The sequence below is a fragment of the Corapipo altera genome, unplaced genomic scaffold, assembly GCF_003945725.1.
Source record: "Corapipo altera isolate COAL_440 unplaced genomic scaffold, ASM394572v1 0, whole genome shotgun sequence".
Lineage (NCBI taxonomy): Eukaryota > Metazoa > Chordata > Aves > Passeriformes > Pipridae > Corapipo > Corapipo altera.
The window spans coordinates 49802756-49817220 of record NW_020884872.1 but is presented as its reverse complement, the minus strand read 5'-3'; the positions used below and the strand labels follow the sequence as shown (position 1 = coordinate 49817220).

General features: G+C 35.6%; 1 protein-coding gene across 13 annotated transcripts in view; it reads right to left on the bottom strand.

Moving 5' to 3' along the window:
• The window catches only part of MYCBP2 (MYC binding protein 2, E3 ubiquitin protein ligase), a 185090-nt gene that overhangs the window by 109675 nt on the left and 60950 nt on the right, over positions 1-14465 (bottom strand). For 10 of the 13 annotated variants that reach the window (XM_027646293.1, XM_027646300.1, XM_027646346.1 and 7 more), the window contains exons 18-20: positions 8500-8607; positions 1598-1717; positions 775-856 (exon numbers count right to left, since the gene is read on the bottom strand). In XM_027646293.1, the coding sequence (XP_027502094.1) occupies positions 775-856; positions 1598-1717; positions 8500-8607 (310 nt within the window). Of the gene's footprint in view, positions 1-774; positions 857-1597; positions 1718-8499; positions 8608-14465 lie in introns of those variants that run through there. The other 3 variants (XM_027646384.1, XM_027646393.1, XM_027646327.1) reach the window with 2 other exon arrangements.

Below are 14465 nucleotides of genomic sequence, written 5' to 3'. Positions count from 1 at the left end.
TTTTTTACTTTAATGAACAGATGAGATTCTAATGATGAGATACCAAGGGTGAAATTGAGCTGCACATTAAAGACATCTGTATTTAATTATCTATGCTCTCACTGTAGTCAATGGAAATCAAGCCTATAAAGTCTACAGAGCTACTGAGCATACCTAAGTCAGATAATAGTGGGTAGTTAGTCAAACAGCTCTCCACGCTCTGTTGACTTCTCTATTTCCATTGACTACAAAGATAACACACATCACTCTCCTGCAACCCAAAATCAGTGACTACAAAATCCAGCTGAGACCAAAGTTTTATGACTTAATTTTGGACATTAATGATGAACAAAATTAGACTTTATCATAACTGAACTGTTATCAATGATTTAACAGAATCAGGGTAATCTAGGTTTATGATATCATACTATTTGCATTATTGCATATGTACTATTTTACAAAAATAATGAAATCTCAATAAGACTTCAATGTCATTCTCATATAGGTAGGGAGAATTGAAGACAGAAGCATTTCAAACTCAATTATCACAGTTATGCTAATACTTAGGCACAGAAGCCTTCATGTATCAAACAAATTACTTACAGAGTACAAAAATACTGTTATTGTATTTATACTCAGGGGATTATGGGGAGTAAATTCAGAACGAGAGCTTATCAACCTTATTTGATCTATACTTGAATTTTCACACTTGTCAGCTACAGAGAACCAGAAATTTAGCCATTTCTTGTGCAGCAGTACAGAATACACAATCTTGTCCTTTAATTACCAGCTCACCTGGAATTAACATCACCGTGTCCAAGTTGCCCATGCTGCCCATATCCAAATGTGTAAACATCACCATTCTCCATCAAAACCACTGGAAAACAACAAAATATTTTTCTGACATATGCACATGACATGGTACTGCACCAGAGCTGATTAGCCTTTCTGAGTAGCACAGTTAATGATCCCTACTGAAACAGAGATCTACAGTTAGAGATTCCACAACCCATTACAGCTAGCACCTCTATGCAGAACTAGAGCTCTGCTATGCAGATGTTTTGAACTGACTCAAAAACCGCTTACAAGCTCTTATGTAACTCAATATATGATACTTATAGTCCTTTTCACTGTTGAAGGACAGTGAGTTGCCTTTCATGGTTGGAGGTGATGTAGTGATCTTACTTTAGTCTAAATGTGATTAAACAGCATGAAGTTGTGTCAGGGGAGGTTCAGGTTAGATATCAGGAAAAAGTTCTTCATTCAGAGGGTGGTTGGGCACTGGAACAGGCTCCCCAGGGAAGCAGTCATAGCATCAAGCCTGACAGAGTTCAAGAAGCGTTTGGACAATGCTCTCAGGCACGTGGTGTGACTCTTGGGATGTGTTGCGCAGAGCCAGGAGTTGGACTTGATCCTTGTGGGTCCCTTTCAACTCAAAATGTTCTACAATTCTATGACAGTGTAGTAGGCTACAAAATGATACTGTCAACATTTTCAATTTTTAACACTCCTACGTACATACTTATTGAAAATTAAACAAAAACCAGTGAAAACATGTATGACAACATTAAAAAAAATAAATCTATGCTATAATTAGCATAGAATTATTTGTTTTTACCTGAATGGTGAAATCCACAACTGACTTGTACAGCTCGCAGTTCACAGTCAAAGCGGACAGCCCCTGGTGGATAGGTTGTGATTTTGCTGGCATCCTTCTCACCTCTTTCTCCACTTCCATCTATAAACAAAACTTATAATTATATCCCCATGTATTCTAAAAAAGTTATTCTAGAATAATGAACAGAACAAGAACAGTAAATAACTCCCCACCCCTCCACTTGTAAGGTAGGAGAGAGAACTCACACAGTAGTAAGAGAGACAAGCTCGAAATGTAGCATCCAAGTAGATGTGGAAGATGACAGAAACTCTACTTTGAAACAATGTAATACAAAGGTACAGATAGGAAAATATCTCATCCTCTAAAGCAGAAACTTCCCAAAGAGAAGACAAAAGGAACCAGCAAAACAGAAAATTCAAAATTCAGCAGCTTTGCTTGATAACCATCACTTTCATTCTTCAATAAAACAGCATTATTAAGTAGACAGGACTGCAGTTAAACTCAACAGGCATAGCCTAGTCTACTTTTATCAATTACTACTTGTGAAGGATTTTACTTGACTCCAACTTGGCCACAGAGGTATTATTTTAAGTAACTAACAACTATTGACACAGCTCATTTCCAACAATGCAGTCATACTCACTAAGAGTGTGTCTATTTCCTGTCTGTTTTAGTACATTTTTAGAAGTGCATTATTGGTTCCTAAAGTCAAACCGCTCCCACATTAGACAAAAGCACTGAAGTGAAGTGTATTATTCCTAAACTTCTCGCAAGTCAACATCTTCTCCAGAAATCAGAATGTTTACATCATCTATTAGACTTGAGGTGGTGGATTCACCATCCCTGGAGGTTTTTAAAAAGAGATTGGATGTAGCCCTTAGTGCCATGATATAGTAACTGGAGTTGGATCAGAGGTTGGACTTGATGATCTTGGAGGTCTTTTCCAACCCAATCTATTCTATGATTCTATTCTATGATTCTATGACTTTAGTTACACTGTGTCTAGCATAGAGAAAGAGAGAAAAATACACAAAGCAAAAAATAAATGCGTAAAGGAGATTCCACATTTTGTGATAATTCTGACTGTGTACTGCTTTATTAACAAAACATTCAAAGTATTGTTAATTTAGATCTATACTTAGAATTTCTACATGTTTTCCTGAATAATCATCAGTGGAAGTCTGAACTCCAAGACTTTATTATTCCCTGTGTGAAGCACTGCAATTACAGACTTACAAATATTTTTAAAATATAATTCTGCTTTTATACATATTGCTCAAACTTTTCTTCTTACTGCAAGGAAACTGTTGATACAGTAATTTCACCATTTTTTTACAAACCAGTTTTAAAAAAATTTTACTGTTTTAGAAATAAAGCTATTTTCTAGTGATGGCTGAGTACAGAAATTACATGAATCACCATGTAGTTCACATCTGTAAAGGAACAGTGCATATAAGTATTGATGCTTTTGAAGAATTAGGTTTAATAGCATAGGTAAAGTATCCCTTTGAAAATGTGGGTGCTCTTCATCAAAAAGAATTATACTTGCACTTCATGCTGGCTATGTGTGAAATGGACTTGTAAAAGAACTGTCAGTCTCTCAGAACTGCCATGGGATTTCTGAGGTTTATCTCAGTATTTGTGAAGGTCTGCCTGCAGCTTTTTGTGTATTAACAAAAAAAGCAAATACAAAGAGACAGAACTATTACTTAACAACAAACCATTCCCCCTGCTCCCTAAAAATAGTTATCCTCCTAGTCCTGTAATTCTGCCTTAACAAGCTCCCATTATTTTATTTAACAATTTGACTATTTCTCAAATACAGTACCTTTGAACTTTTTATGCCTACTTTTGCAATAAACTCTACATGCCAAAGTAATCAAGAGATGCTTCTAGCTGCTAATACTACCACCAGAATTATTTAGTCAGCAAGCAGCCTACTTACTGCTTCCCTATTTCACACAAGATTTTTGGACAGGAGTAGAAAGAAGCTAATTATTCTGAAAGTCTACGTGTGGCCCCTGTCTCCTCTCCTCCCTCAGACACTGATGACAAATGAAAAAGTTCTCCCATTGTGTAAATGCACTTCAATAACCATCTGCCAGGAATGTACATGTCCAGTAAAAATGTGTCATGGTTGCATGTACTTCCTACAATGAAACAAATCGGACACAGTAACCACGTCATCTATGCACAGTCATATTAACAAAATTTAGCAGTAGTTCTACTCTGGTCACATAACAGTGGCACATCAAGTGATTTACAGCCATTTAAACAGTTACATATGCATTTTCTGCCTCACTGTAAGAAAAATATACTGCTCTAAAGAGCTTCAACAACTACTAATAAAAAGCTGAGGATTGCTGTTTTCTCAATTGATAAATATGTGATACTACCTGTAAATAAAACATGATTCTAAATTTTCAAATTCCAAAGCTAACTTCTCAAACCCTTTAAGAACACAGGAAAGGAAGCAACTGTCTTCGACACATATTTTACTTTGCTTAAGAGTGAAATCTGCAAACTGAAGAGGCAACTCCGCTCAGCCTTCTTTGTGTGGTTAATAACTGTCTCAAGAGTTTTGAATTGTTTGAATCTTCAAAACTTGATAAGGACTTTATGTGTCTCAAGGAACAGCTCTTAACTATGGAGATAGACACTTGCTTTTCTTCAAACAACTGTGCTCATATTCATTTAGTAAAAAGTAATATAATATCAAAACCACTGTTTCTGAAATGGAAGCATAAAAAGACTACCAAAGCAGAGACTCTTCTTGTTGAACAACTGGAGCTGTTAAACAGAGCAAGTTAGTATGTCCAGTGTTATCCAACTGGGCTACCACTGAACAGAAACTTGGATGACTCCACCTCTCAGAGAGAGGCAAGCACCAAGGAAAAGCTCTGACGTGCTTCCTGCTGTCAGCACCAAGGCGTAGGCTCCATGAATAACTTCACAATGATGGGTTTCCATCTTTGATATCTCATACAGGTGGGGAAGGAAAGCAAGATAACTGGAAATACAACCAACCAATACCCACTATCACTCCATTTTCCTTAGAAAACTCTGAACTCCTGAAGGCAATTTTTCCCCTTTGTGAAACATACTTTAAAAGTCCTCTTGGTCAACATGACTGCCACAAAAAAACCTACTGCTTTCCAGGAACAAAGGAAAAGGTTCATTCAGCCCCAACAGCAAGGTAAGTAACAAGCTATAAATGAGAGTTCTTCTAGAAAAAAACCAACAAAACAACCCCAACATCATTACAGAATGCCATTTTGGACTCTTGGTCCAGATCAGAGGAAAACCATTTTATTAGGGTTCCTCAGCAGCAGTAAAGGTCGCATTTCGTTTCTCACTGATCGCCCATCTTTGGAGGAGGGAAGAAGCATTTCTAAAGATGTTAAATACATGTCTTCACCCCACAGATGAAAAGCTTTAATACAATATGACTGTACATAAAAAATTTTTAAAACTGTCTCTCTTCAGACCATTTGCCAAAAAAGTCTTTGTTCTGTTTATACAGTTAAAACATATTGGTCAAGACTGGCTAGTCTCTGCGATGTTCCACCTTCACAGAATGTTTTGAATGTCTTAATATAATTTACACACTTTATATACATGTTTAGAGATGTTCAAGTATTTTGAACAGATCAGCCTGTGCCTGCAGATTCTTGGTTGTCCACCACAGGTTTCAGCTGAAATATCTGTAACCAACTTTATAGCTACAGTGTTATAAAGTGATAATAAACTTGCATTCTAATTATAAACTCAGTCTTCTTAGACGTAGGTTTTCATTGTCAGCTCTCTCACTCCAATGAGTGCTTCACACAGTAAAAAAGTTAAAACGTAAATTACAAGTAATTTTTCTTGAACATCTGATAATTTTGTATTAGCATTTGCAAAACGGTTGACATATATCTTGTTCCATCCGTGCAGGTTCAGCTTCATCTATTCTTTGTCCTTTTGAGGGTATTTGTTTCACATTTTTTAGAACATTTGCCACTACTTTAAAATACAGAAAAAAGGTGGCATTCACTTGCAGAATCTTTACTGACACAATGAACCCACTTACTTTTTAATTGTTACTCAGTTCATTTCTGCAGTTTAGAAAATTTTACAGACTTTCATTATCCTGTTTTACTCAGATCTCCAGTGATGAAGTCCATGGGGACTGGAGATGCAGACTGACAACTCATCACCTCATTAAAGAATGAGGATGAAGCACAAGCTCATTTTTCTTTCTAGTGTCAAAGCACTCCATGAATGCCAAGAAGGCGGTACCTAATCCCTTCTATTTATTCTTGTGATGGTGACACAGACACAGATCAGAAAGACTATGATTATACTTAATATGCATTTTTTTGTAATAACAGGGATCTTGATGTGCAGACCCTATAAATGTACAAAGAGAAAATGACAGTGGCAAGATTTCTAGAAAATGGTTGTTTTAATGAAGTTGAAGGAGTTTTCAACTGGACAATCCAACAAAAGAATCTGACAAGTGATAGACATGTAGATTCTTAGGAAAAAGTTCTTTACCGTGAGGGTGGTGAGACACTGGAACAGGTTGCCCAGAGAAATTGTGGATGTCCCATCCCTTCAAGTGTTCAAGGCCAGGTTGGGTGGAGCTCTGAGCAACCTGGTCCGGCAGAAGGTGTTCCTGTCCACAGCAGGGCCTTGGAACTAGACGATCTTTAAGGTCCCTTCCAACCCAATCTATTCTACGATTTGATAATATGTACAAATATATATCAAATATACTTTTTATATTAGACCATAACTGTCAGTCCTAAAGAAGTTGTCCACATTCAAGTTAAAATGTCATTATCAAGAGAAGTTCTGCAGCTGTAAGTGTTGAAGTGGGAACAGGTCAGTACCAGCATTTTTGGTACTGGCCTCATCAGTACTACCAGTCGAACTAAATTTTCATTGCCCAAAGATCTTGAAGGTCTGGTTGGTGTAAAGACTAACAAGACTACTATAGCAGAAATATCTGAAGTAAGGATGATGGTTTGGAAAGCATTACATTCAAAAATAAACAAAGAACTTGCTGATTTCAATGTTAAAGTGTTCTTTTATTGAAGCCAACATCTCTGCCTCATTGCTCTATTATTGATTTTACATTCTGTGTCTAGAAAAGAGGCATGCCTTCTAAGATAAAAGACATAACTCATCTTTTGCACAATTCTCACCTTGCCCATTACTTTGTAAAAACCCACTTCGCCAGTTTTCCTTTTTCCCTTGAAACCTCTTCCAGAAGTGAAGGGGCATTTCTAGTTTCTAGTGGAATTTATGGCTGTCTTTTGAGAGGATATCTTCTGAAGCATATAGCCTTCCTCAAGGAAAAATAAATGTTCAGTTCTATAGAGCACATCTGAAAAAAATCTTTGCACAATACAGACCTTTGCACTGCTCATACAACTCCAAGAAGCAACATAAACCTCAAACTGACACCAATGAACATACTTCCTGTAAGGAAATAAGTGAGCTGAAGTGAACTCCAACAACTAACACGAGCTGAAAAAGTACAGATGTAGGTAGGATGAGTATACTCCTTATACAGCTGCCTGTGGAGTCAAGGGTTTGCAAGCAGTACAACTAGCAGTAATACCCAGTTCAAGAACATTGGTCATCAGCAAACTGCCACTCAAATGACAGCACTCAGGTTCAGTGTGTTTTGTCTTTCAGTTCCCAATCTCTCTCAGTGAGATCACGGTAGGTTATTCTACTTAATCCATCAAGACTTAAAGCTCACACTATATGCCTTCCAAATAAATGGAATATGTGTTATACAGATACAAAGGACCAGATCTTGCTTTCATTTCCATAAAATAAACTTAAGATGATTTCATGATACAGTATGTTCATAACTAGGCAAGCCTATCACCCACCCACATTGAAAATGTATCCCAAAAGGCTTCAAACTGTCATACAATTTGTTTGCATACATGCCAAATACCATCAGCAACTTCCATTAATTCAACTGAAATGCCATACTAACAATCCTTTTAATATTTAGCTATTCTCTAGAAAATAGCTGAAGCGTGATGGCCTCTGACCATTTTAGGAGCTTTCAACTTATCAGGACTGTAATCTCCATTTTACATATTTATTCTGCTCAACTTCAATAAATTCAGTTGAAATTTTTAGTAATACACATAATTTAAGTAATCACATATTTCTAAAAATATATATAAATAGTTTATATCTGAACAAATTACACATTTAGAAATCCAAGATATAATGAACTGGCTTGGCAGACATACAAAAATGTCTGACATATCAGACACCTCACTTACACTCTGCAAAAGCCTTTTCACTCAGGAATATTGCAGGGTAAAACCTGTACTTTGACTTGTATTCTCCCCACTCAAAACTAGCAAAAAGTAGTGTTTACATTATTTTAAATATTTTATTTCTGCAAAACGCCTGTTGAAAGACAATCTACCTATGAAAAAAATTTATGCCAGAATTAACAAGTCTGGAATTGACACGCTGAAGTAATCACCCTGTATATACAACATGAAGGCTCAAAAAACCCCAACCCAAATGCAATGCAGCAGTCTGAGTCACACTAAGGCACTAAGTCCCTACAGTAAAATTAAAGAATGTTAGGAATGAGACAGCATTAAAATGAGAAAAGACACACAGAAAGACAATGCATATTTCATTAAAAAAAAGGAAGAAAAACAAAGATAATACAGACTAACGAACATGCACACCTTTTAAAAAAAGGTCAACATTTAAATGCATTTTCTTTCTCCTCAGGTAACAAGATACTAACAGAAAGAAAGGTAGAACTCATTTTGTGCAGTTCTTTGAAAAGACAGATGCAGCGCATGGTAGGAGTGACTGGGAGGATGGGCTTATTTCCACCCTAGCCAATAAGGAAGACCAAATACCTTTGTGCTTGTCCCGTTTATGCTTTAGCTGTGCTGGATGGGGTCTGATTCTGGCTAGAGCCTGTTCTCGATGGTTCATAAAAATAGGACCAGGAAATACAAGGGGGCCTGAGGAGAAACATTTTGCACATGCATAGGAAAGCTCACAAAATGGAAACAGTGTGTTAAACAAAATTCAAATTAAAAGCAATGAAAAAAACATAAAGAATAATTATTATATAGTAATCTTCTTTTCTTAAATTCAAAATGCCTTAAAAGAAAGTTGCCATTTCTTCATAATAGGACCAAATATTACACAAAGAAATAATAAGTATCCCACAGTGACAGTTTTACCTGAACCTCTAAGTATGCAACTGTACTCCAAGCAACAGAGATACAGACTCACACTAGAGTAAAATTTGATAGCAAATATCCATTATTGCCTTTATTAGATAAAAAGAATATTATTATGCCTTACATCATACAATATTACATTCAAAATACTGATTTGGAATAATACCATCAGATCAATGTTACATTTAAAAAACATAATCATAAAACTGTTCACAATTACTATATTTAAAATGCAGAGGAATCAATTATAAAGAAAACAACCAAAACCAACTCTTCCATTACGAAAATTTTTCAAATCATATGACTTTTTTCTTATCTATTTACTAATTTTGAAATCTATTTATTTTTAAAATATTTTTCCATCTATGTAAAGGTCTTAAAGAGAAGACCTGATTTGAAAAAAGCAATGGTACCTGTACTTAAAATTTTTTCCAAACCACTTTTTCTTTTTAAAAATCTAGGCTTAGGTAGTGATGTACTATGTTTAACTGAGGCTGAGTATACGTAGATCATGAAAAAGTGGTTTGTTTGTTTAATCTGTATTTCTCCTCTGTTTTATAGGTTAAATATGAAACCAAGAATTCTTCGGAGGTTTCTCCTTCTTTCAGAAGTCTCACATTTAATCAAAACCATGAGTCAGGTGCAACCAATTCTGCCAAGTGACTCTCTCCATTCCATGGGTTGCCAAATCCAGTCACTATATGGACTGTAAACAAAGGCCCCCCATATCGGGCTTTAAGTCACTCTATAAACAGATTATGTGAAACTTCAGAAACAAGTATTCCTCCTCCTGCTACAAATTCACTGATATTCTCATTCCTCAGCTGACCTGTATTAACAAGACCATGTAGACTAACTTTTCATAAATGCCCACTATGTCAGGTTTCCTGCTATCACCTTTAGACCATCAGTTCCTTTATGCTAGACAGAATGGACAGAGATTTAAAGTTAGGCCAGATCTTTGTAGCTTTAGAACCTTCAAATGAAGAAACTTGTCTTCACACAGCGAAGTTCCCAAATTTTAGCAAAACCAAAATGAAAAATGTTTTAAAAACAGAGTACTGTCTTGTCCCCCTAGTTCTGAGATTCATACATGTGTTAGATAATATAATGGCCCAAAACCTCTTTAATCATGTTTGTTTCTACACACAACATAGAGTTTTTATTTTGGTTCTACCTTATTCATCTGGACTCTTTATCCCAGAATAAGTACCCTTGTTATTTAAGAACTCTTTCTGATAAACCAAGATCATAATTTGCTTTACCTTCATCTTGAAGATTCTTCCTTCAGTTCTCTTGCTATTGCTTCCTCTTTTTAGTCCCCTCTCAGTTGGAGCTTCCATTTAATATATATATATTTTTGGGGGGGTAAAAATTCCTTTCTACCAGGCCACCAGTGTTTAATAATCTACTTTCCACAGTTTAGACTTAGACAATAAATTACACTTAGCTTCTTACAAAGCTGGAGGAGAAATACTGAGAAGTACACTGAGGCACACTAGAAAAAGGCAAGAAAGGGGAAAGAGACAACTGACAAGCAGATTATGAAAGTTAAAAATGCTTGAAGGACAAATGATACAGAGGAAAGGTGAATGAACAGAAGAAAATAAGAAAAAAGTAATGGAACTTACTGAGAAGTTCCTAATGAAATTAAAAGCCCAAGAAATATAGAACAGACAGGACAATATGACAAAAGTAAAACTTGTATGAAAAAAGTTGCAAAAAGAGATGCAGGGATTGCAAGGAGTGTGGCTTTAAGTGTGTGGATCTAAGATATTTGTGGGTGACTGAACAGAAGAAGTGATCTCTAGACAACTTAGGCAAAGATTCTGAAGTTCCAGAAAAGGCCTGCACAAGAAACAATGCGGGGAACAAGACACAGCCCTGAAGGCAGCCTTTGGCATTTTAGTGCTAAGAGCAAAGAGCAGAAAAGAGTAATTCCAGACAGAAGGTAGTGAAGTACATTAGGATGAGTAACACAACTACAGGAGATTTGGGGGAGACAGAAAATGCTTAGGAAGCATAAGAGGTTGTCAGTTTCAGCATGGTGCTAGCACACAGTTGTCATTAGTTTCCAAGCTACTCATCTGAATTGTATGTCCCTAGCCAAGATGACAATTCTGTACCAATAAAACCTGACTGGGCAAGATTTATCTGCGTTTCTGAATATTCCTATGTACTCTACATTTACCATTATTATGTAATGAACTTGAATCCAAAATAAAGTTCAATGCAATGCATCTTCATCTCATTATAATTTGTACCCAAATTCATGTAATGTAAATCCGTCATTCTCCTTGATTTTTTGTGCATGCTAAATCCGTAACACCATCATAATATAATAGGAAACATCTACATTTTGATCACTTTGTGACACCTGCCTCCTTGGTCACGTGCTGGCAAGATGTAAAGTACCTCCCTGTCTCTCCAAAATAACAACACAGGAAACAGAACACTAGAATAATTCATACAGAGCATACCTGCCCTCTGCTTACAGCTGGTTGTCTGTAAAATGGGAGCAGAGTTCACGTACTATGAATTATCCAGCCAAGTATTAGACACTTTGTTTATTTTGTTAGAAAATGCCTGCAGAGTATTATTTGGAAAAATATTCTAGAAGCTTCTAACATAGATCTGCACGGGGAAAAATGATCTATCACTATTCTCAATTATTTTAGAAGCTCAAGTGACAGATCAGCAAAGGGGAGTCACTGGTAGACTACAGACCCGCTATTTTAAATCAGTTGCTATATGATGGAAAATAACATTCACGCTCTCCCTTGGTTTTGTCAGACTGTTTTCCCATAGTTAAGCTGCAAGGTTAAATAGCCCCAGCCAAGGAAATGTCAAGATTAGCTTTTCTTTCTTGGTCCTACAAGATTCAGGCCTTCAAAAAAGATGTTGTTTGACAGTGAATTGAAAGAGTAAAGGAGAAAAATACTTAACCACAGAAGTAATTTCATTTTCTAGCAAATAGAATGCATTTATTAAGTCATACAGTGGACTACAGGAAAATGTACACAATTGATCTCATCCTACATGCACTTGCATGCTTTTACAATTTTGGTCAGCTAAGCACTTATGCACTACTATCAAAGAGATTAATGTTTGATTTTATATTACACATATTTTGATTTCTTCTACTACCTTACCCTAAACAAATGCTATTTGGTAAGCTGTGATTACAGAAGACTAAAATTAATTATCTCAAATGCTGACTTCCACATCAGTGCACAGAACATAACAGGCTACCTAAAAGATAGTACATGATCACATGTGCCATGAGGTACAAAGAAAAGCAGTATAAATCAAGGTTGCAGAGGAAAGTCCTAGGTGTACAATCTTCTGTTGTAAAAAATTTTTGGCTTCTTGAATCCTTGTAAGAGACAAAGCATATTTCTTTTTTGTGGTGGTGGTGTTTGGTTTTTTTCAATAATAAAATAGGGAAGCAAAACCTTAATATAGAAAAATAGTTATCTAATATGTCAACAGGTGACAAATTTTAAAGAAAAATATTTCAGAAAATAGAACTGGAGACAAATGCTTGGTTTCAGTTCCACTAGAAGTGGAAAACATTATACTGAGATAATGTCCCACCTCTACAGCCTTAAAGGAAACAAAATTTAATATTCCTATGAGGCACAGATAATAGTTATGAAGCACGTTGTTTAAAACTGTATTTTTCAGACTATGAGTAGCAATTTAAGTCAGAAATATGCATAGAGAATATCATTGTGCTGCGTAAGCACTAAAGTTAATTGCAGTTTGCTACTTTTGCTCAAAAAATTGAAAATAAAGACAGGATACATGTCTCTTCCTGTAGTCTGAAAGTTCCTTTCTACTGATAATTAAATTGTACAAATCAGATGTGGAAGAAAAATTATGAAGGTCTTTCAAAGGGGAAGAAGAGGTGCACATTAGCCAAAACAAGCATGAAAGGCAATATGGGAGTAATAGAGAATGAGATGGAAGAAGAATGCATGATAATCTTAATTTTTGCACTTTCTCCCTTCGGAATACTTGACTTTGTATATATTGTTAAATAAATATGAAAGATGTATCTCCATATATAAATACATAAAGTAAATTAAATTAAACCAGCAAATATTAACCAGAACTGTTCTCATTGAGTCTACTGAAAATCCAAGTTCTAAAACTATAATAGAAATACAAACATTTCTACTTTAAACATCAGTTTTACCAACGATAATCAGCTCTTGCAGAAAGGAATCACAGACTCAAATACAACAACATAATTTCATAGAATCGTACCTGCTGGTTATTAGGGACAAAAACCTACAGCTTTGTCTTGAAAGCATTCTTAGAAAGAAAGTCATGTATGTAAAAAGACAGGGGATTTTTTGACTGGTTTTTGTTTGTTTAGAGAACTTTGAAACAAATGTAACCTTCAAGTGTTGAAAGCATCAAAATAAATATTTAAGTAAAACTACAGAAAGAAGATGCACCATTATTTAATACAGAATATTGCATTTGAACAGATATTTCTGCTGTGTATTTAGGTACATGTTCAGCAATGAACAGAGAACAGCGTTACTAACAAACTGATTCCAAGCTCTGAGTGGCTTGCGCAGATCTTAAACAGGTTCACAGTATTTGGCCTACCATGGTAAAACCAAGTACTGAATTAAATGAATCAGTTACACTTCAGAAAAATGAAAAAATGCCCATATATAGGCCGTCTCAGATAACTTTGTCTCAAAACACAGCAGTTTTGACTAAAATTAATAAATTTCCTGTGGGTTCTTTTGTTGTTGCAAGTAGAATAAGAATGATGAAAAATAATTTTTCTTTTTCTATTAGGGCATCAAAAGACAAATCTTGATTAATTACACACCAAATCTGCATCTCAGTAATGATCACCTAAAGGTTTTTACATCATAGGCTGAGAAAGAGTAGTAGTGAAGTACCAGTGAAACATGAGACCACTTATTATCACCATACTAAGAACCCTTTCTGTATTTTTTAGCTTATTAGTTAAATACAGTTTAAAAAGCTGTTCTCACAGCCTTCTGAAAAAAAACCCTGGAGTTATCTTCAAGTGATAAATTGAAATCTTTGGCTATTTCTAAATTCTATGATTTCAAATACCTCCCCCAGTAAATGCTAATCTTAGGTTCATTACACTAATTGTACAGTGAGGCCCACAGATTTCTATAATCCATTAAGGTTTAATTTATTGCCCCCACGGGTAAAAACATTGGTGTTTCATAGGAAAGGAAACATAATCTAACCATATTCTGAACATTCTAACATACAAAAATTCCTCATTACCACAGAAAGCAATGAAGTGCAACTACTTCCATACTCATCTCTCACATCATCCTCCAAACCATCCTGAAAAAGCAAAAAATTTCATCATATGGTATATCAGCTCCTTGACTAATTATCAAAATGACAGTGAAAAGCTGAGATAATTCCATGAATAACTACGCTGAGATATTACATTTTAGTATAGAAGCTGTGATGAATACAGTTGGCTTTATTTCTGAAAAGGTAATACACCCAACTCAAAAATGTGGAATTGATTTTGAACCCTCTTCACTGCTCCTGTCACAGCCATTAAGCCAGAAGCAGAAAAGTAGTGAATGAAGTAGCTCATTACCACTGTCACA